Genomic DNA, 23,983 nt, shown 5'->3' with positions numbered 1-23,983 from the left:
CAGAGCTATGCACCATCCATAGAATACATGCCCATGTGAATTGGCCTTACAGAAACATGCAGCCACTAACATTGAAAAAGCAATAAACAATCAATTTTTAATGATCTATAAGAAAACTTCTACAGTCATCTTGACCTCAGGTTTCAGTTGCATCACACCCATGTCTCAGCTGTCCGGCCAGCACCATGTGCGGCCAGATAGATCTGTTTCAGTCCTATGCAACAGGCCTGTTGTGTAACTGAGTCTCTATGGTGTGCACACCTATAGTTAGATTGAGGCTGGCCTCACTTACGGTACATTGTGTGGGAGTCATCACTTTTACCAGCCCAGGCTAGACCATGATTAGAAGCACTTTTCTACCATGGATTCCAGTCTTTAGTTGCACTGCTCAGTGGATACAGGGGCTTTTGCTACTCCTTTCTTCTTTGTAGACCATTACTCAGTACCATTACGCAGTACCTCTCAAAACCTCTGAGTCTCTTTCCGCACTCTAGCAGTACCTCTCACAACGCTCGAAGTCTCTTTCTACAGGTGTTCCAACAGCACCTCCTGCACACTGCTAGACATTCTGTACTCCTGCTGTGGTGCAGCAAAAAAAATTCCTTTTGTACAGCTGGGACTCCTTCTCTGGGGGACTGTCATAGAGGAGCAGAGCTTAACGCCAGCTCAGAGCATTCTGTCAGTTCTCCTGCGTGCTGTTTCCCTATCAGGGACAAGGGCTTCCTCTTATTTCAGCGTTTCACAGCACCCAGACTTGCTCTTTTCCCATGCCATGTCCTGGCAAGATGCGGAGCCTACCACGGCCACAGGAGCCATTTATACTTGTACACTGCTCTCATCGTACACATGAATGGTTTGAGGAACATAAAGAGCTCATGTAGTTGACTTGTCTTATAAATTCCCCAGATAGGAGTACAATCAAATACCTGTAGAATGTGCTGGAAAAAGAAGTATAATCCATGAAGGCTGCACCTAGCAACTTACAGGACTTAAAGTGGTTGTGCCAAGTTAAAAAGTTATTTCCTACCACAGAATAGGAAATAACATAGGGAATAATTTTATAAATCGGTGGTGATCTGAAATTTGGAACCCCCACCAATCCCGAGAACAGGGGTCCTAAAGTCACCACTAGAATGAAGCAGCATCGCACATTAGTGCCACTGCTCCATTAATTTCAATAGGAGTGTTGGAAATTGACGAGTACAAGTGCTCAGCAATCTTTGGTGCTTTAATTGAAAAGAATTGAATGATAGCATGCATGCCTGACAACCGCTTCATTCATGTAGGGACTTTTCAGACCATCATTTTCAGGATAGGTGTGGGTTACAGTGGTCAGACCCCCCTCAAATCTTAACTTTATAACTTGGCACAACCCCTTCAAAAAGGTTCTGCTGCTAAAACAGCAAGAGGACAAGCAACAAAAAGACCAAAGAAGAAAACAAACAAGCAATACAAGAACTGTTACTATTGGCTACGATAAAGCACATTGTTTAATTAGAGACATTTTACCCAAAGAACTGAACACTGAGAGAGATCTTAGGGGGGGAGGGAGAGGGGGAGGGGGGAGGGAAGGGGGGGAAACCAAAGTTATGTAAGAAATGTTTTAATAATATGTAAAAGGTGAAAAAAGTTTAATAAAAAACACTTTAATTAAAAAAAAAAAAAAAAAGGTTCTGCTGCCAACATGCCAGATACTACATGACCCCTTTAGAGATCTTGTGGAGTCAACGGGTGAGAGCCATTCTGACAGCACAAGAGGGACCTTCACAACATTAGGCAGGTGGCTCTAATGTTATGACTGATCTGCGTATGTCATTCCTGAAAATTAACCAGCCACTCCTGTTCAGATAAGAGAAGTTATGCATACCTGTTGCCTGGATGCTTCACTAATTTTATCAGACAGCACAAAGCGTCACTGTTGAAAAAAAATCAATTTCCAAAATCCAATTCTGAGCTACAGTTCGCTAAAAGGCATATGCAAAATCCTGAAATTGAGTAAAAAGTGTTCTATAGTCTGATCTGACCAATACTGCATATCACAAAACACCCCAAGAGGAGTACAGTATGATATAGAGAAATCCTGGAGGAAACCTGCTGCAGGCTACAGGAGAACTGCAACTTGGGAGCAACTCAACAATTGTAAACAGTCAGTACTACATAGAAATACTATTAGAACCACATTGTTAATGCCCTGAAGCATTTGCCCAATCCTCAATCTCATTGAGAATTACTAGGTAGGTATGTAAATATGAAATTGGGCATAATCTATCCATAGCCAAAGGGCAAGTAATGAAAATAAGTGGTTTCTGGACAGAGGTTTATGTATTCGCTATGGAAAAGCAGGAAGCATTAGTTAGAAAGTGGCTGCAACTAGATATTTACATAGGAAAATAAGGTATATACAGTGGGGTTGCGTCGTTGTGATCTGAAGTTCAACTAATCCGATCATTGGTGGTTAATTCTGCTCCCTTTTTTTAGGAAAGCAGTAATAATTTCTTGATTTTAATTTGGCCTGAGTATTTATGAGCCCGGCTTGGACTCTACCTTTACAGACTAATTACAGTAATGCAGACTTGTGGTCAACCAACCAAGATAAGATAAGTGAGATGGAAGCTTGGCTGGTACTTGGACACGCCACTTGCCCAACACAGAGCACATCTGGCGATTCACAATCATGAGGATTTTTTATATTTTTTTACAATTTTAGAGCATATCCCTGCAAACAATTGAAAGCAAGAACTGCCTTAGGCTTGTGACTGAGTAATATAATACAGTGAGGGTGCTCAGTTTTGAATATGTGCTTTAAGGGTGGATGTCAATTTGATAGCAGCAATGCATATGCTAACAGTTCAAGTCAGACGGTTTGTTTTCAAGATTACCTGTCAACACACAATGCTACAATCAGTGTTATGTCAGCAGATATTCAGCAATACTCATGCATGCTGGCCTGAATTATAGGGGGGTGGCACAAGTCCAGGGGCCTTCACCACCCAGTTTCTACCGACTCTTCACATACACTCCCAGCTTTAAAGCAAACTGTAACAATATAAGAAGTTAATATGTGTAAAGCTTTTATTACTAATGGTCGGACCTCTGCTCTCTTAAATGATCCACTTTGGGGAAAACCTTTGTGTTATCCTGGGGTGCAGTTACCATGCAGTGCGTATTGGGGCAGTGAATATAGTTATATGCTATATCATTGATGAAATATCCATCTGCCATCATCCCATGTGATCATCTCTGTGTGATTAGAGCCCTACAGCCAACTGAAAGTTATTGTCTCTATTCATTCCTATCAGACTCGCTTTTCAGCTCTCAGAGAAAAAACAGAGAAAGCAACTTATAGTTGGCTGTAGGACTCGGCTCAGCACAATAGGGGGTAACGTGGGATGACAGTAGAGGTCATCTCATTAAAAAAGCAGCAGATAGATTTCTCCATTCATTCCTATGAGGACTGAAATGTCACCCTGAATTAATTCTTTTGAGACTCGCTAGTTCCGGTCTGTTGAAGGATTCGCCTTGTGTGTTTCACATGGGACCAGATCTCATCAATGAAGCAGAAGTATATTATTAACTGTCCCAATATGCACTGTGTGGCAATTTCAGCCCTGGGAAATAATAAAAGGGAGGAAATTTAAAAAAAAAAAAGTTTTTCTTAAATAGCCCTTTAATATGTATCTCCAATACTTCATCTTCCTCTGTGGTCGTAGGAAGGAGGCAATATACAACCGACAGACTGGAGAACAAATGCTCAGGCACATTAAAATCCAGCATGGTGACACTGCCTGTCCTCATATACATTAGATCTGTTGACATGGTAGTCATGTACTATATGGTTCTGCTACTGGGTAGGGTCCGGGACCCTCTATGAACCTTGGCGTAGCCATGCAAGCTCGTCACCATTGGCTTCTATTTACATGGCTAGTAGGACTTTGTTTTATTGTTCTTTCACATAGCTCAAAAGGTAAAGATTGGGTAAAAGTCAAAGTATTTACCCCAAGAACCGTAAGTGAGAACACTAAATCACTCATTGTGCCTGGATGAACTTACCTTCCATAAACCTGGAGGTCAGTGCCAAGTTTGTAGTTGCAATTTGGACTCCACCATGTTGTATCTTGAAGTGCAAAATCTGCACCATGACGCTTCCCTTGCTACTGCTGTTCTTTACATGATTAAGGGCATATTGGTCCTTGGACACCAGGGATTGGGAACAACTACAAGATCTGCACCCGCTTGTATAGGACAGGATCCCATAAGACCTCTGACTTGCAAGTGACAACTCATAGACAGCGCAGTTATGCAACCAGAAGTTCTTTTATTTATATACATAGCTACATACATACAAAGCAGTTCTAGTTATAGCTGCCAGTCAGAAAGTGCAGTAAATGCCAAGTCTATATACAAATATAATACAGCAGGTGCTAATCTGGATGTCCACACAGATGCATCAGGATTCTGTCGCTGGATGGTGCATCTTGAACTAATGGACAGTGTGGGTGGCGATAAAAGACAAATATAAATAGTGAAGTCTGTGTGTCCAACTAGATCTAAATACAAAGTATACAATTTAGAATAAACAAATATACAATTTAAAGGTTATAATTTACTAAATATTATTGACAGGCAGTGCCGGAGCCCTAAAGCAGTCTCCAACCTGTGGCTCTCCAGATTTTGGGAAGGTGCAACTCTTGGCGTGACCCAACAACCTGAGAGTTCTGCTTAAGCAAAAACCGGATAGCCACAGGTTGGAGATCACAAACTAGAAAGTTATAGAAGAAAACAAATGCTATAGTGAATCAGATGGTAGTACCTTGCCATCCTTTGTCCTATTCATAGGCTCAGCACAGAATTGGATGTCCTGGATTTTGAGCATTTCCACATAATAAGCATTGCATGAGTGATGATGGAAATATCACATGCCTAGGGCTGTGCAGGAACCGACTATATAGACCTGAGCTGCCATCATTAACCTAGTTTACCACCTTACAACCCAAGTCAGGTTTATAATGGTTAAACAGCACGTAAAATTAGACCGAAAGAATCTACTTCAGCCACCATAATGTTGAGGTTCTTCAGGTTGACTTTTTCATAAGTGCTCATTGGTCATCCATAACAGCCAATTAGATCCTATGTTATGAGTAGTGAAGTCCAATTGGTTGCTCAATGCCAATACCAGTTTACATACACGAGCCCAATGTCCTACCCAATGCCACATTACCGGTTTACGATAACCTGTAACATGTATGCCATCTTTAGGGATTTCTTATAACACAATCGCTGCCATAGATGCTGGTCGAGAGAATTGAGGGATTACCCAATGTTCTGTACACGACGTATAGCTTTGACAATATACCGGGTGTCCAGAACTGGTTTATTTTTAATGAATGTTATTAATTGGTGAACAATTAGGGATAAAGGAAACCAATTCCTCAACCAAAGGGCGATTAAAATGTCCCATTTGTCTCATAACAGTCGCTGCACTCCTAGTTTCCTACAACCAAAGCATGCACAATGCACATCACATCATCAGTTGGGGTCTCTTTTCTCACTATTACCCTTTCCAATCCACTGTCTGACGTATAAAGACATTCTGATTGAAGGCTGTACAGCTCCAATGTTGGAAGACGTCTGTTGTCAGAGGCCTTTCTAGCATGTCACATACCACAGTACTGGCTCTAGCCAGCAGATGGCGCCATTGTATGATGGCAGAAAGAGAAAGCCCCCTAGAAAACTCTGAATCCAAAATTGGATTGCAAAGGGTTGATGTTGGGATTTTGGAGTTGCTCTATTAAGTTAGACAGTTGGTTACCTTTTCATCTCTACCGCTTCATAATTTATGTATTTTCTTAGTGGACTGAACAATTTCTGGACACCCTGTATATTACAAAGTTGCAAAACTTTTCAGCAGATAATGAGACAGATGTATTATTGGGTTTGTGCCCGTTCTTTTGCTTGTGATGCATTATTTTGGTGCATGTGTTACTTTGCACCAAAAAGAACAGTGCTCTACAAAAGGCTAGTCACTTTGGCTTGTAAACTTAAATATATATATTTTTTTGCCCAAGCCAACTTTTTAGACACATTTATAAAGGGTATGTTTTGGTTGCAAAAATGTGGAGCAAAAGATACCAGAACTGAAATGGATCATCTTGACCCCTCCTGGCACCAAGAGGCACATGTTCCAATGTGCCAAATGTATATCTTAGTGTCTGTCAAAATAATAAAACTGCAGGACATCATCAGGATAGGGTTCCAGTAATTCCACAGAATGACAGCAAACCACCTTCTGTACCTTTTACCTGCTGCTCTTTGACAATAAACGTCAACAAACATCCAAGCATTTCTTGGCAAACCTGCAGCTACTGACTATTCTGGTTGGGACAGGTTAGTAAATGGCAAAGAGACCGATGCTGGTTATGTTAATACTGGGTCTGCTGCAGTCTAAATTCAGTTTAATGTAAAAACACACAAATGACTGGCTTCAAAATATACATCACTGAAATCAGCTATAAGCTCCAAGATTAACCCTTTCCAATCCACTGTCTGACGTCTAAAGACATTCTGATTGAAGGCTGTGCGGCTCCAATGTCGGAAGGCGTCCAGCAGGGTATTCCTACTGTATATTGCTGGCCGCTCTGTTGTCGGAGGCCTCTACAGCATGTCCCATACGACCATCCTGGCTCTAGCCAGCAGATGGCGCCATTGTATAATGGCAGAAAGCGAAAGCCCTCTAGGAAACCCTAAATCCAAAACTGGATTGCAAAGGGTTAAGGAAAAAAAAACTTAATTTTGGCAAAGCATAAATCTGAGGTAGACTAAACATTTTGGAAAACTGCTTCCAAGGCTAAATATTTAGGGTTATCAGTGTCAAGCATTCTATATAATAGTATATAGACAGTAGTGTAGAGTAGAAAGTAGGAAAGGCTGACTGAAGCACAAGATAAAATGCTGTACACAGAACAAGTAATAATTTAATACAGAAAATAAATGTGACTCTACAGGGAAGGTCTTATCCTTCCACATATATCATCTTACTACAAATCAGAGAAGGTAGAGGTGATTTGTACAGAGCTGCATAGATTCATGCAGTTGTGAGGCACTAGCTTCATATAGCTATGGGGTGCCATATGTAATAAAGCTTCAAATAAAACGTGGCTGTCTAATGAAGGCAACCCTGTCTATAAGTCATGTGAGCATCATGGACATCAGAGTGGGGTATCCTCCCTATAAGCTATAAAGGAGAGCCACTCTGGATGAGGATATCCCCCTATGGTGGAGCTGGCTCATCCATTCATTATATGGATGACATTGCTTTCACGCCACCATGCAAAATGCATAAACACTTGGGATTAAAGAAGTTGGACCAGCACTGATCAGCTGATCGACGCACCAGATTATTGGGGGGGGGGGGGGGGGGGAGGAATTGTGCAACAAAAACCTACATGGTACAATACTAGGACTCTCTGGTTCCTGATCTAGTTGCTCCGGCTGTTGTTAGAGATCCTGCACTCGACTCCGATATACCACCACACCAACCCAAGTAGATTTCATTACTTCTTACACTTGATTTCACTGCCAAGTTCAGCACTTACTAGAAGCTTCTTGACGTCTTAACGGTAAAGTCTTAGTGTAACTCTAGTTCTTCACTAGGGGCGTAGATGGGAAGAGGCATTGCCTCGATCACGGTAGTTAGATACAGGCCCGAATCTTTGCCCTTGCTCACCGAAATCCCAACTACGAAGACTTTACCTTTGATGCTGTCATCTCTTTCACCTTTATCCATAAACATTGCAGATGGATTTAACATCTGTTATTGGCTGATCATGATCACTTACAATCCTTTCTTCAAACACTTCCTTATCCCGTTATATCAGTGCATCCCCCTTCCCACTGTCTTCGTCTTTCTAACACTGGTAGCGGACTCTCATCATTACCGTCTGCAAGAGAAAATTCACCAACATTGCACATAGAGAGTCTGAGATGAAGACCTGCTAGATTTTAGTCACCAATTTTGAGATTCTACAGATCAACGTCTAGTGTCCATGAATGTAAATGGGGGAGAACCTCGCCTATCCGATTTTTTTTCAAACTTTGATGTATTTGTAGGATCTACTTTTTTCTTGCACCACTTAACAGTTTTTGTTCATCCACTTACAAGAGTGCGTAATAATATAATATCTCCTTACGTCTACTTTCCAATAGCACTGTTACTCAATACTATAAATGAGTATCCTGGTGTATCTATCCTTATTCAGCGTACATTATGATTTTTTTCATACCACTCAAAAGGTTACAAGTACTCTAGATATGGACATTCGAGTCCCATCAAAAGTTGGTTAGACTGAAGCGGCATGTATTTAACATGCCACTTTACCTTAGAAAAATACATCCACAGATGACCCTGGTCCGGTGATTATCACAAAAAGACCCCTAGGAGATAAGGTCCTAAACCAAAGAAACAAGTATCAGTCACTGGTGGTGCGGTTTTCATGAGGTCTCGGAGACTTCAGCTTTGGTCACCATCATAAGGCTGTTGGGGTCAATAGAGATCTCGGACTGTTGTGGTTGTTGATGGTGGTAGAGTGTGGCCTGCATGTCCACGTTAATACAAAAGAGTCCAGGCATCAAGTGCCTTTGATAGTCCTCCCATTTTTGCATCATGTCCATTAAGGAGGCGCTGCTCCTAATCCACCTGGGCAAAGACTCGCTGTAGCCAAAAACCAATGGGACAGGAAGGCTCTGTGATCTCCTCAGCTCCAAATGGTAGTATAACCTGAAACACAAGCCAAATCATAAACTACAGAGATTTCCTAAATGCAGTGGCCCTCAATTGCTGAAAAACTACAACTGTCAACAGTTTGGGGTTTTGTAAATATGGCATAAAAAAAATAAATAAAAATTAAAAAATCTTGTTATTTGTATAGCGCCAACTTATTCCGCAGCGCTCTCAGGTGATTTATTTATTACCCCCCACCAAGCTGGGTTCTCATTTTACCGACCTCGGAAGGATGGAAGGCTGAGTCAACCTGGAGCCAGCTACCTGAACCTTGTGGAGATTGAACTCGCAACCTTCAGGTCATGAGTGAGAGCCTAGGACCATGATTCTGCTGACTTACCACTCTGCGCCACACAAGGCATTCAGCCTTTCCTTTCAGAGCAAGAAAAGTAATGCAATTACATTGATAAATATACATTATTGTATGGGGTCAAATTAGCATCCTAACAGCTGTTACTCAAGCCCATTAGTGCGTGGAAATTTTTTAAAATGATTTAATTTTTTTTATGCATTGCTCACATCAGCCCATATCCACATTGGGCCACCCAATCTAAACTACAAATTAACGCATCAATAGGTTTTTAAGACAAGTTCACATCTGTGTTTTCATTTTCTGTCTAGCTGTTCAGTCATGGGAGCAGCTAAAAGGGAAGAAAATTATCAGTTTTTATGCCCATAGGAGGTCAATTGAAACTGCAGACCTTCAATTTTTGGGTGGACACGCACTAGCGATATTTCTGCCTGCGATGCGACAGCAATGATTACGAAACCAATGATTTTCAATCGTTTCATACTCCTTTGTGATTTTTCAGTACAGTTTCGCATCGCAGGGAAGAAATCTGTGATATCGCTCAGTGTTTTCAATGATGAATGGTTAAGCGCTGCCTGTAATTGGCTGAGCGCTCAGCCAATCAGCACAGCCTTTCAGGAGGTGGGGATTTTTAAATCCCCGCCTGCTGAAAGAGCTTGACAGCAGTGCAGGGGAGCCAGCTGGAGGACGCGTCTGAGCGGTGGAGAGGTGAGTATATCATTTTTTCATCAGCTAGGGATGATTCGCAGGGAAGGGCTTATATTTCAAGCCCTTCCCTGAAAATCATGCTGTGGGGGTTGCCTGCAACCCACTGCTTTCAATGGGGCTGGCAGCAGCACCGACCCCATTGAAAACAATGGGATAGTATTCTGGACTTCTGCCACAGCTGTCACATCTGTGGCAGAAGTTCGCAATATACTCCCTATGCTTTCAATGGGGCTAGCGCTGCTGCTGCCGGCCCCATTAAAAAAAATATTTTAACAAAAGCCGAAGGAAAAGCAAAACACAAATGTAAACTTGCCCTAAGAGTGTGGGAGGAAACCAAAGTACCTGGAGGAAACAGACACAAAATACGTGAAGAATACAAAGACTCCATGCGGGTGTTGCCCTTGGTCGAATTCGATCTTAGGAGCCAAGTGCTACCCCAATGATTGGTTGCAGGGCCACAACAAAATGTGCAAGCAAGCTGTGTCAAAATAGCGGCACAGACTCGTGAGATGTAACACATTCGGATAGTATCACATGCTAAGTGAAAAAGGTTTCCTTGAAGGCCATTTTAGCTGTATGAAAGAACCAAGCCCGACTCTTCTTAGTGCTTGTTCCACAGAAGATTGCACAGTAGTTGATGTAACTGCTGTCATTACATTAAATCTTCTGTCTTAGACACCTTCCTGGGCTGATGGGCTGCTGCTCTCCCTTTCTGGCAGATTTGAGCCCCTCTCGTATTCCATCAGCATGTAATACTACATCTCTTCTGCGCTAGATGCTGCAGGGAGAAAAGCATAGTTCGCTGGGGTTCCCAGTGTCCCTAATTTTTGTTCCCGATGAGACAACCCTCTTAACCCTTTATCTGCCAATGTTCCAAAATTGCAACAGTGGATTCACACAGTTGCTGCCTTGTTTTGGATTGTGAGGTGGATCCTTGCTCAGCAGGTAAAAAGGTTAATTATTTCACACAAGAATACAGCATTGTCTTTAAATAGGCAAAAGTAGCTTTTACATCCAATGAAAATAAAACCTATCCTGAAAATAAGTCCTAGCCCAATTTTTTCTTTAGGATTTTTGGGGAGGCTCGAAATATAAGCCCTACCCTGAAAATAAGCCCTAGCCACATTACATTTAAAAAAAAAAAAGGAATATATTACCTAGCAGGCTCGGTCCAGGTCCCTTCCGCTGCTCTCCAGAGTTCCTGCAGTCCTCAGCCGCTCATATAAGATAACTTCCTGGCTAAATGATTCATAAATCCCACCTCCACGAATTGATGACTAGGATTGTTTTTTTAAGCGCTGCATTGATTGGTTCTTTGGCTGCTGCGGCTCAGCCAATCACAGACATTGCGTTGTGGAGGCAGAATTTATGAATTGACTGAGCCGGGCTGGGATTGGTTTTTTGAGTGCTGCTCTGCCAATCAATGCAGCGCTTGAAGAACCTATCACAGCCATCGCTTCTTGGAGGTGGGATTTGTGAACCCTGTAACCAGGAAGTGATCTTCTGTAGGCAGCCGAGGACTGCGGGAACCGCAACTAAGCTCTGGAGAGCAGCGGGAGGGACCTGGACTGAGCCTGCTAGGTAAGTATAATAAGACATCCTTGAAAATAAGACCTAGTGCCTTTTTGGGGGGGCAAAAATAATATAAGACAGTGTCTTATTTTCAGGGAAACACGGTAATGTGACTGTTCCTTTCACTACAGTGTTTGTCTCCGCCATTAGATTAATAAAACAGAATACAATTTCTTATATTTTTACCATTATACCTGGCTGATATGTGACTCCCCAGCTTCTTCTTTGCTTTCCTGACGACGTAGTGACACACTTTCTGGGTCTGATCCTTTATCCATCGGATATCCTCTGGGACATCAGGAAGCCATTCCAGAAGCCTGCAAAGCAGAGGATAAAAGAGTAATTAAAACAGTGTAATGCTAATTATCCAAATACTGATGCCTGGTTTAACCCTCAGTGTATCTCATACCTAAAGGTGAAGGACACGGCGGATTCCAGTGGTAATGTGTACGGTATCATTAAGGCAGATGCAAGACGTACAGGCAGCAGGTTGGATATGGACAGGTAGACACTCCGCTTCTCAGTACAGGCCTCCAGAAGGGCTGGGGAGGGAAGGAAAGAGCCATCGTGAGCGATCTGGTATCTAACAAACTCATGGTAGTATGTCACATCCTTTATGCTGTCCTCACTAGGGGCAGTATAAAGTGGTGACAGAAATGCTGATTTCAGGGATCTGTCACTTATGGGGTGAAGTGCTGTAGATTTGAGCCACCAACTCCGTATAGCTGTGACTTACCCTGGTTTAATCTCTGGGGAAGATGCTCAAATACATGTTGTTCAGCCTCCTCAGCTATGGCGATCTCCACCGCCTGCTCCTCTCTTTCGCTGCTCTCTTCATCCTCCTCATCCGGTGGCGCCAGTGCCAGATATCTAGGCTGTGGTCGGTTCAACAGCCCTTTGGTGAGAAGGCATGGGATTGAAATAAAAAGCCTTGGTTTAACATAAAACTTTAGAACAAGTCTAAGAGAGCCCAAACAAACGTTTTGTGGAAACCATTACTGCATGCTTTAGAGTCCTCCAACAGAATATGAAATTAACAATACAAGGTCTGTTCTGCAGTGGTGTTTGCATTGTGTAGTATGACAGCTTTAACCCTTTGCAATCCAATTTTGGATTCAGAGTTTCCTAGGGGGCTTCCTCTTTCTGCCATTATACAATAGCGCCATCTGCTGGCTAGAGCCAGTACCGCGGTATGTGACATGCTGGAGAGGCCCCCCGACAACAGAGCGGCCAGTAATCTACAGTAAGAATAACCTGCCAGACATCTTCCGACATCGGAGTGTGCAGCCTTCAATCAGAATATCTGAAGACGTCAGACAGTGGATTGGAAAGGGTTAATAAAGTTTATCCTATTGCAGTTTATACACCATGGTTGGGTTCACTTGCAAAAAATCTTTATATTTGGTGATCGATGATACAATTGGCAGATTAATCAACACTAAGAATGTCAGTGAATCCGGTGGGCGTTCTACATGTGAAGATAGAAGAGGTAAGAGACATCCGGCACTTGGAAGCTGTAAGGTCTGATAAGCATAGGTTTGCCTCTGTTGGAGTGAATTAAAAGTTGGTTTATTACTAAGTATTCCAAGTGCTGGATGTCACTCTCCAATTGTGCCTTCATACGCCGAGGCTGAAGTGGTTCTTTCATCTATGTCCTTGCACAGGAGCATTGCCTGGATGTGGACTTCGTTATGGGGGTGAGCTGGTTGACACACTTAGGGCTCCTTCGCACGAACGTGTGATTACAGAGTATTACGTACATAATACGCCGCACTCGGCCGTAGGCTCCCATCTTGACGCTCACACATATTGTGCGAAATCCATGCAATACAGATCGCTGCACACTAGACAGCTGCCTGTGCATGGTTATTCTGGCTTTAGCTCACAATTCCCAGTTATTGTTATAAGGCTGGTGGCACGTGACCAGATTGCGATTGTGGATGTAAAATCGCAACATGTTCTATTTTCTGCGGCATCAGGACAGACGGCTTCCATTGAAGTCAGTTGAAGGCGTCCAACGGAGAGCCTCTGTGGTCATCCGCATTACAGAAGATAATAGGTACGCAGGATTGCTGGCCGGGGACAGAGGCGGATACCGCTGCGGGCTCCCACATGCGGAATCGACCTGGTCGTGCGCCGCTGTCCTAAGGCTTGTTTAAAAATTCTGACATCAACTTGCAGGAATGCTGCCTTCCAATAGGTGGCGCTGCAGAGGTATTGTTTCATCTTCCCATTTGCATGAAGATCGCAGAATGTTCTATCTTGGTGTACATGATGCGGGCATATACGCCAAGATGGCGATTGGCAGTGTACAGCAATGTCATTGCATATTTGCTGTGCGCCTGTCTCTTGCACGCGGCACGCAGCGAATTAGGCTCGTGTGCAGGGGCCCTTACTTGATTAGTTGGCCAGTCTACATGCAGTACATGAAGAGGGCGCCAGAATGAGACAAACCGGCATAATTTCCATTTTACTATACACAAAGTTAAACTATATGTACAGAACATAATTATAAATGGCCGCTGATGAAGTAACACATTCGGTATCCACATACCATTCTTCTTTAAGAAGTGTAGAGCGTCCTTGTATCCCTGCTTGCACATATCTTTCAAAACCTACAGAAGGAAATCATCGGTTAACATAGAAGTACCTGTGTTATATGTACAAGGGACTGGAAATTATATCTTAAGATCAGCCAGAAACAAAAGAATATAGTTTTATTTTGCCCCCTTTGTAAGACCTGTATAGTAAAGGCGCGTTCGCATGGCGGAAGTCTTTCACGGAAAATGTGTCGATTCTGCCTCAAATTCACATCCAAACGGGAATCTGTACTATGCAGCACTTATTTTAGAAATCTGTGGCTTAGTGGCAGCTTCCTGACAGTTTTTAGAATCGGCATCGGATTCTGCCATGTGAACGTTACCTTATATTTAGGGTTTTGTGCTAGCTCTATGTAAGCTCTCTGCCTTATCCCAAGTGCTTACCAAGCAACATATGTAAAGGCCCCTATACATGTGTTGGCGATCAGGCTCAAAACCTTTGCATGATCAATGGCCAATGTGAATATTCTCATGAACAGGCTTCACTGGCTGATCAGATAATGTATGGATCAGCTGCCGATGAATACAGTCCATATGGGGACGGACAATCATAGAAACAATCGTTCGTCCCCATACAGCGATCATCTGCCCCATGCAAAAATCATCCTAAAGGCCTTTCTAGTTGGAATGTGCAACTAGCGGTTGTATATTGTTCACTTGCATGCATTTACACTGAATTGGATAGTTTTGATCGTTTGTTTGAACATAACCGCCTCTAGTCCACCCTTCTACCACCGCTTTTTATTCGGCAACGCCTGTTTATGCCCAGCGATGCAGACTGACAGTGATTTTTAGGTCTGCAAGAAAGACCCGATCAGTAACAATCTGACGATTTATTGCTGTTCGTTCGTTCGCAATTATCGCACAAACCGCTCAGTCTAACCATTATTTGCACGGTCATTGTGCCGAGGCCCAACTGACACGCCACTTAGTGGGACGGGCGGCAGTAAATGCTGCCCTACTGCTTAGATCTTAGATACCGTACGCCATGCTATAAATGTCAGGTTTAACAAAGCATTCTCTTTTTTCTCCCACTTTAATTGTTTGCTCATGAATGCGCCAGGATTAAAGGTAAATTCCAGCTTCAAAGTAAACAGTATGAACTATAAAGCCTCTGATGGCACCAAAAGACAGCAAGATGCACTGACGAGCTTACAGAAGTATGTTATCAGTGCTATCGCTGCCTGGGGTTATGGCGCTGACTAAAAGCCCTTTTACATGGGAAGATAAAGTGGGAACACGAGTGCCGATTGTATCAGCAAGGTGTTACTATATAAATACCAGCCTGGCGAATGTTAGAGTAGGTTTCTTTGTGGCCAGTCAGTTGTGAGATCACTTGTATTTCCTCCTCTCCTGCTATTAACAAGAGTGGAAGTTCTGCTAACAAACAAATTTACGGTTATTATTAAAGATGGGATCAATCTAACGATTTCTTGGACATTAGCCCTTTCCAATCCACTGTCTGACCTCTGAAGACATTATGATTTAGGGCTGTACAGCTCTGATGTTGGAAGACGTCCGTCGGGGTTCTCTTACTGTATATTATCAACCTCTCTGCTGTCAGAGCCTATCCAACATGTCACCTCATGCAGTACTGGCTTTAGCCAGCAGATAGTGCCATTGTATGACAGCAGAAAAAGAGTAAGCCCCCTAGGAAAACCAGGATACAAATTGGATTCGAAAGGGTTAATCGTTAGATTGATCCCAATTGTTTATTTCACAATGTAATAACCGTCGTATATGAGTGATGTTAACACAACTTGTATCTTTAAGACAATTAGACAAATTCATGAACTCTTATACTCCAGATTTCTGGCATACAACAGTCACAACTTATGGTTCACATCGTAATTTGCGACTTTTGGCCTCTTTTTTTTTCTCTAAAAGTGGGTGGGGCTGGGCAAACAAAATTTGGCGCACTGACTGGCTATTCAGATTTACACCAAAACCTGACAAATTTATAGCTGAAACCCACGCAAGCTTGTAGCAGGTATAGCTTTCAATCTGGAACACTGAAGTGATACACATAGTAAAAGGTTTGCACCTCTTACTACGTTTGTCACATTTACCCCTAAGTAAACTTTATTTAGACTGGCAGATCAAACACCGGCGGACCAAATAAATACGCCCCAGTATGTTACAGATGAGATTGTCTGCATCATATAGTCCAGTAGAAAACACCATCTTCAGAAGACTTGAGTTCATAATGGAGTACATGTACCAACGCCACCAGGTAGTATGACAGGATGTAATAATATAATGTACATTGTATTGCTATACCAGGTGGAGCCAAATAACTGTTCTCAAAGGAAAATGATGAAAACCATTATCCCCACCCCCCTCGCTTTATTAAGAAAAAACAAAAAAAATCATGAAATCAAGGTAATTTGTAATGCATTTCTGGCTTAATTGTATTGTAAAGTATGTGTCACATGTCAGGGCTAGCATTGGGTAGATTATGTAATTTATAAACAATTAAAGTTGCAATTGAAACATAATTCCAATTACATAATGCATGGATAAGTCCCTGCAACAGTACTAATAAATCTGCTCAACTATGTGTGAGAGATAAAGTATCAAAAGAAAGCCGATTTACCCATTTTCTACCACTAGGTGGCAGTAAAGCACACTGTACTCACCACTGTAATCCCATTCTAACATCTATGTTGAGGCTCTGTTCGGTGCAGATCTGCCACAAAGTCCTGGATGAAGTAGCACAGCATGCTGTACTATTTTGTCAGATGGCATGCCGAAAGCTCGATTGATTCCATCATAATGAACGGGGTCTGTCAAGTCGTATTCTGGCACTTTAATAACTATTCTCATTGTTTAGTTCCTATGATGGAACTGCAGAGCGGAATAGTATGGCACAGATGTGAACTGACTCAGTTTCAGCCCCAGAGGTAAGATTAAACCTAAACAAGGACTTTATATAATTTTCGGACCATGTGAAAACCCCCAACATGGAGGAGAGGTCTTTTTCATCTACATGATCTCATATTCCGCATAAAACCCTTCTGTTCCAACCTTCTTGCATACACTACACGGTAATACACCCAGTTAATAATCTATCGCGCATGATATAATGGGCTAGTTGTCTCAGTACCTGAGGTTCGGGAGGGAAGAGGGCTTTGGACAGTCGGTACAAGTTGCTGAGGTTAAACTGAATGCTTGTGTTTGTGACCCGGAGCTCGTGGATGTTGGTGCAGCCATCACGGGGACAGATGTCACTCTCGCCTGAAAATGGGGAGACCGTAATGGTGTTCTTCAGTTCATACTGGGGAAGGTTATCGGAAATTCCACCATCGACATATCTCTGAGACAAGAAAAAACAAGGAACAAGTTTGTTAGAACTTTGTTCAACTGCAAAGTTAGAACTATAATAAGAGTGTCCATAGTAAACTTCGTAACATATCACTCGCAACTGGCATGCATTACGACTATGGTCAAGCTGTCACAATCCGTTCGGAGGCTGCGGCACAAAACATGATACAATGCCGGGCATCTGAGCGGAAACGGAATGGAACCCATTATAGTCAATGGGGTCCGTTGGGCACGGTTTGGTTAGGCCAGCGGATACCCCTTTCCTGCTTCCCGAGCGGAGCAGAAAAGCGGAATCCCCGATGCAGAAGTGAAGGCAGCTCTACTTTTATTGATCCAGCAGGTAAAGTTGCAGCAAATCTGCACTTCATTAATAAATAGGCTTCATCCAGCGGCTCGCATTCACCTAAGAAGCCCTGTCACCTCTCTGCACTGCAGTGGACCCTGGACCTTCAGAGAACTCGCCCGTTAGTGTTTGTGCAGATAGAGCGATAACATTAAATCCACTTATCTCACACGGCCCTTTCATCAGTTCTAACACAACATCTGACCACAACATTCATCACTTGTAATGGCGGCCATCCAAGTTTACACATGCAGGAGCTGCAGGCCCAGACAACCTGCACTACATCAGGGTGACCAACTGGGACTCTAATCAGATGCACTGCGCAAATGCGGTGTTTTGGTTTTTTTTTGTGTGTGTGAACAAAATGCACATGTAAAATACACTTTTGTGAACGAACCCTAGTGAATGACATCACTGAATGGCTGTGATTGGTTCATCGAGAGCCAGCTCTGAGTGGCTGGTGCTCGATCCAATCACAGCGCTCACTTGCTGGAGGCGGGGTATTCAAAGCCCCATTGCCAAGAAGTGAATTCTCTGTCAGTGCTGAGGACTACACTGCAGCCTGCCGCAATACCGTAAAGACCAGCGTGAGGAACCAAGACGCCGGGGGTTAAGTGAGTACAAGACCTCCCCCGAAAATAAGACACTGTGCCTCTTTTGGGGCAAAAATTAATATAGGACAATGTATTATTTTGGGTGAAACGTGGTATTTAATGTATCACATAATGTACTGAAATACTTTTAAGGCCGGGTCCACATGGGGTTGAGTAGATCAGCCACGGAATGCCGGCCGCCAAACCTGCACCATTTGGTGTGGGGTTTTGAAGAGAGTTTCATTGCGAATTCGTGTGCGGAATTTACCCCCTCGTTGAGGTGAGGAGGTGAATTCTGCAGTGGAGACAGTGATAAAATTGACATGTCGTGGATTTGAATTCCATGGCGCAAGTCAATTTCCGAATGGATTTTGTGTGATTTCCGCAGCTTGTGGATGAGATTTTCAAAATCTTGTCCACTTTGCTGATGCTGTAAATTCCGCGGAATTTCCATGTGGAGGGTCCATGTGGCAATTCCACTCCATGTGAACCCCACCTAAAGATTTCTAAGTTGATTGTTTTCTTTCAATTTTGCACCTTTGGGAGGGCTCTTGTTTTTTCAATGTACATAATGCAGCATAAATGACACAATAACATTACTCTGTGGGTCAGTATGAATAAGGCGATACCAAAATGTAGTTTTTGCAGGATGACCTGTACCATTGTGGTGCACACGCACTTCTTCTTGACCACTTGATTAGATTTTTTTTTCCTGGAGACAGGCTGACGGGTGGGATAATAAAATGCATTGTTTTGATACATAGAATTTTTATAAATTTATAAATTTTTTTTTACTATAAATATGGGACCAGGATTTTTCTTTTTAACCTTTTATACTTTGGTTTTCTTACAATAATTAAAAAAAAATACTTCAGTCTTGGACGTACAATTGTTTGATCGCTTAAAACATAAGCTGCAATACTTAGGTATTACAGTATATGGTATTTCTGCAAGCAGTCTTTAAAGACATGTCACAGACACGTCTTAATAGGCAGAAATACATGGCAGCCCTGGGAGCCTTCAGAAGGCCCCCAGCTGACATAACACCCAGATCTTACTGCGAGGGGGGCTGTTTGGAACTTCTAATCGGGTCATTTAAATGCTGCTGTTAGAATTGACAGTGTAATGGGTGAACAGCCGTGAATTCTGAACACGTCCCGGTGTTAGCTGTCAAAGATAGGATGCAATGGTTCAGGTTCAACTTCCGAGCCCGCATAAAGGACATACACGCATGTCCGATAGGATAAAGGGGTTATTATGTACATATTCATGGTTGCATTCAGTTACTCTGCCCAATGAGGTTTTCTGATTATTGGCTCTTGTAAATATGCACATGATAAGCCAAGAAATAAGTCATTCCTAGCTTGTATGTAGGGATGTGCTGCCAACAAATGCAATCTGTACAGGAATAAATAACTGTCTTAACGATTATTCATTGTCACAGTAGCGCCCCCTGGTGCATGTAAACGGCAGTAATGAGTGCCAATTGACCTGCTAGATTGTTGATCAGCATTCACTAACAAGCCTTAACACAGAATTGTAAGATCTCTACTGTGATGAACTTCACGTGGTAAGGGTCCTTTGACCTGAGCTAGATGACGAGCCCCAATCAACGGGATCGGCACTCATCTAGATGAGCTTTACGTTGGCCACTATAGAGTGCATGGAGGGGGCACCCATGGCTCACATACATCATTGTTGGCAGTACATTCGCTGTCTCCACTGGGGAATGTGCTGCCGACTTGGTGGCAGCACTAAAGATCTGATCACCCGATGACCGATCGGTTACCGATTTGTTGGCTGATCGTTATCCCACAGGCAATGACTGGTGAACAACTGTTGGTTCACAATCACTGGTCTGCGCATTAAGGGGCCTTTAGAAATATTACCACCATTTATTTTGGCAAGTCTCGCCCGAAGGAACGCCGACGTGAAGATAGTCAGTCTGAAAGGCAAAAGCCGTCATCTCATTTACGGCAGCCGTTGGCTCACACGAAATTTCACCCACTGGAAATAATTGAAAACGACAGTAATAATGTCTGAAGCCGAAGGATGAAGAAAGAACGTGTCATCCCGAGTTTCATCAATGCCGCGCAGAACCATAAAAGACAAGGTGCAATAACTGAGCCAGCACATTCCCGTCCCCACATGATAATGGATTAGATTGGAAGCTACAAACACAGTTTTAACCCCATCATTGACCACATGAGGATCACCCCCCACCGACACATTACTATGTGTATAGAGTAAGACTGACGACGCAGTCATCCATCCTGTCCTGTTCTAGCTGTATCCATTTAACAGGAAGCACCCCTTCTTCCATTGTCACTAAACCCCATGGTTGGGATCGGTCTCTTCAATGATACTTTTGCAGTTCCTGTTAACTCGACCGCAGAGCTTCGCTTCCTGCAGCAGCACTAGATGAACTTCCTCTCCTTCTGTTTCCTCCGTACAAACAAGGCTTGCACAGCCTGAAGACAAGTGGCACGGCCCTATGAAGATAGGACATTATCTATACTCACCACTCCTTGTAGACATGGAGGGATAAGTCCGCAGTATACAGGTATAAATGTACTGCATACACAAGCCTGAAAGACATGGGGAGGGTTAGGTTAGTTACGTCCACAGGTATCAGAGGATATCTAATGTTATAACAAGATTGGCGTTATTACAAAGATAATGCTTTTTATCAACTCTTATATGAAGACTGAAGAAAATACAGTGCATTCAGGAAGTCTTCGGACTCTTTAGCATTGACATAAGTTTCCACATTCTTTGGCATGAAACTTGAAATTTAGCTCGGGAAGGAAGGGGAGGGGGGGGTCTTCGATCTGTCTTGATCATCTTTGAGATGTTTCTACACCTTGATTGGAGTCACCCACCTGCAGTGAATTCAGTTGATTGGACATCATTTTAAAAGACACCCCTGTTTATAGAAGGTCTTACAGCTCACAACGCATATCAGAGCCAAACCAAGCGATGAGGAGGAGAGAACTACCTGTAGAGCTCAGAGACAGGATTGTGTGGAGGCACAGATCTGGAGAAGGCTTCAAAAAATTTCGGCTGCTCTGAAAGTTCCCAAGAGCCCAGCGGCCTTTATAATTCTTAAATGGAAGACGTCTGGAAGAAGCAGGACTCTTCCAAGAGCCGCCGACCCACCAAACTAAGTAATTGGAAGAGAACAGCCTTGGTAAGAGCGGTGGCTTACCCAAGAAGACTGGAGGCTCTAATCACTCCCAAAAGGTGCCTCAATGGAGTACAAGGTGTGAATACTTATGGCAATGCTTAATGTTAGCTTTGATTTAATGTCTTTTTATTTGCACAAGGCCACAAAAATGTAAAAAACGTGAAAGGGTCTGAAGACTTTCCGAATGCATTGTAACACTGATAGAAGACAGGAATCCCCCTAATAAAAATACCCAACGCCCTGCGACTGTCAATTCATGAGGAGCTGCAGGCGGATGGGGAACACCTGAGGTCTACAGACGTCAGTGATATTACAGGTAATACTAAGAGCAGGCTCACAGCCGGTTCCTTCTGCCAATTCAGACACATTTTCCGAGCCGAAATCGGCTAAATTCTGCATTCTGAATATTGACATGTCAGTTCTCGGAACAGACACCACGGCGGGGAGGCCACATGCAGATTAGTCCCATCGCATGGGAATAGTGGAATATATTCTAATAAGCAGCTTCATAATGACATTTTGGCTTAGAGATGATCTCGGCTTCCAAATTCTAGTTCAGCGAATCAGTCGGAGACTTTTCCTCTCTACGTCACGTCCAACAGTCCCTCACCTGTATAACCTCCTCCCTGGTGTTGAAATCCGTAAGAAGCACGTTCTCGCCATCGGACACCCGTGTCAGGGATATCCCCAGCCTTCCGGTAGCAAGCTCGTGTGCGTCGTCCGGCAAGGTCTTGTACAGGCAGTTGCGGATAATCTTCACCAGATTAAACGATGGATGGAGAGGACCCAAGAACCGCTTTCTTGCCTCCCTGGAGACATCAATGAAGTTTGCACCCGCCTCTCCTAGAAGAGATAAGGAGTCGTGACATTCATTACACAGCAAACAGCAGACTTAGTTGTATCAGTCTCTTATAACGGGCTAGAAAATCATTGAAATAACATCTGCCCATCTTTAAAGCGGCCATGCTATATCTTGATTACATCTATTCTTCAAGGAAGGGGGGGGGGGGGAATCAATATGGTTGTCATTAGGTCTCCCACATGGATTGTCTCAATGGAAAAGCTGCCCAATTTTGCAAGTATACAGAGAGAGGGGCATTTCACTGTATAACTAGGCAGATTTGCCCCTTAGGAACAGCTTGGTGACTAACCATATGTGATGACGGCCACACATTATTCCAACTCTCTTAGAATTGAAATATGGGTTGATAAGATGATAACTCGGAAGATATTTATGATATTTACTGGTGAATGTATGGAAGGCGAGAGGCCTTTGGTTCATGACACATTTAACCGATTTCCCACATAATCACTCTACCCACATCAATGGTCAAACACCAAAACCTCAAGTATCTCACATCAGCCTTGGCAAAAATCTCAGAGGCACTTGAATATCTATCACTTTCTGGAAATGACGAAATGTTCTGACATTACGATAAAACTTGACCTCGCTGGGCAACTTGTGTTGTTGTTGAGAACTTTTGCCTAATTTTCATGTTTTCTCTGGGGACAGAATGTTCTTTTGCCTTGTGCCCTTACCGAGGAAGCGGGTCTTTTATACAATAGGTCTACGGCCTTCAAATCCATAGTTGGGTTTCATAGTGCTTGGAGGAACATGCAAATATATAGGTTGAGGTTATAAAGCACAAACACTCATAAGCCGTAGCAAATACCCCATGGTAGACAACCAACCAAGCAAACAAGGGGTAAGACAGCTCCCCACAGACTCAGGTGTATGCAGTGGATACATCATGTTGGCTGTAGCTTATAGTAGGCAGAGGAGAGAATTAACTCAGGAACGCCAAGGTGAAAAGTTGAGAGCAAACTTTGTTACAACATGTTAAAAAGTAAATGCCCTTCCTGGATGCCAGCAAGTACAATTGTAGAACATGAAACAAAGTTTGGTTCTAACTTTTCACCTTGGAGTGCCGGAGGTAATTCTCTCCTCTGCCTATCACAGACAACTATGGCATGGCTATAGGTGAAGCTGACAATGCATCAAGATGGATATATAGTCTGTAAACGTCTTCGAGTCTATGAAAGTCTCTTTAATAGCTGAGTAGGCATAAAAGAAAGAAACAGCCTAATAGAACAACTTGAAAGTGGAGGATGACCTCCAATATCCATGGTTTATGCCAGGCATTGCTATGTGTGACCCATGCGGTTGCACAGGATGCCAGCCACCAGCTTGTAAGGCGAACACCATGCGGATCTGGGCTGGGGAACAGATAGCTTTCTTCTTCAGTGTCTTGTGGAACTAGATGAACCATCCTCCTCCTGGCTTTTTTTCCCCATTGAGGTTCTGAGGCATGACCGTCACCCCATTAGTGACCCTAATTGCTCAGTTCTGCTACTGTATTTATGTTACCAGCTTGGTTCTGGTACTGTATTTATTCATCGAGCTCTTCTGCTGTGTGTATACTGCCATGTAGACTACAGGCAGGCTGCCCATCAGTGCAAATATAATTATATATTAGTTTTTTGAATGACTGGGGGGGGGAACAAAAAAAATTCCACAGCAGGTGCCATCTAACTCAAGGCTAGCACTGATGCCAGGAGCATCTAGACTG

General features: G+C 43.1%; 1 protein-coding gene across 2 annotated transcripts in view; it reads right to left on the bottom strand.

Moving 5' to 3' along the window:
- Positions 1-4,295: 4,295 nt before the first annotated feature.
- The window catches only part of PNPLA2 (patatin like phospholipase domain containing 2), a 38,148-nt gene continuing 18,460 nt past the window's right edge, over positions 4,296-23,983 (bottom strand). Inside the window, exons 3-10 of one of the 2 annotated variants that reach the window (XM_066583018.1) lie at positions 22,024-22,256; positions 20,749-20,814; positions 17,073-17,282; positions 13,921-13,981; positions 12,103-12,261; positions 11,776-11,908; positions 11,561-11,683; positions 4,296-8,773 (exon numbers count right to left, since the gene is read on the bottom strand). In XM_066583018.1, coding sequence (XP_066439115.1) covers positions 8,488-8,773; positions 11,561-11,683; positions 11,776-11,908; positions 12,103-12,261; positions 13,921-13,981; positions 17,073-17,282; positions 20,749-20,814; positions 22,024-22,256 — 1,271 coding nt within the window. In that variant the 3' untranslated portion in view covers positions 4,296-8,487. Of the gene's footprint in view, positions 8,798-11,560; positions 11,684-11,775; positions 11,909-12,102; positions 12,262-13,920; positions 13,982-17,072; positions 17,283-20,748; positions 20,815-22,023; positions 22,257-23,983 lie in introns of both variants that reach the window. The other variant, XM_066583019.1, reaches the window with a different exon arrangement.

The sequence above is a fragment of the Eleutherodactylus coqui genome, chromosome 11, assembly GCF_035609145.1.
Source record: "Eleutherodactylus coqui strain aEleCoq1 chromosome 11, aEleCoq1.hap1, whole genome shotgun sequence".
Classification (NCBI taxonomy): Eukaryota; Metazoa; Chordata; class Amphibia; order Anura; family Eleutherodactylidae; genus Eleutherodactylus; species Eleutherodactylus coqui.
This window is presented reverse-complemented; position numbering and strand designations above follow the sequence as displayed.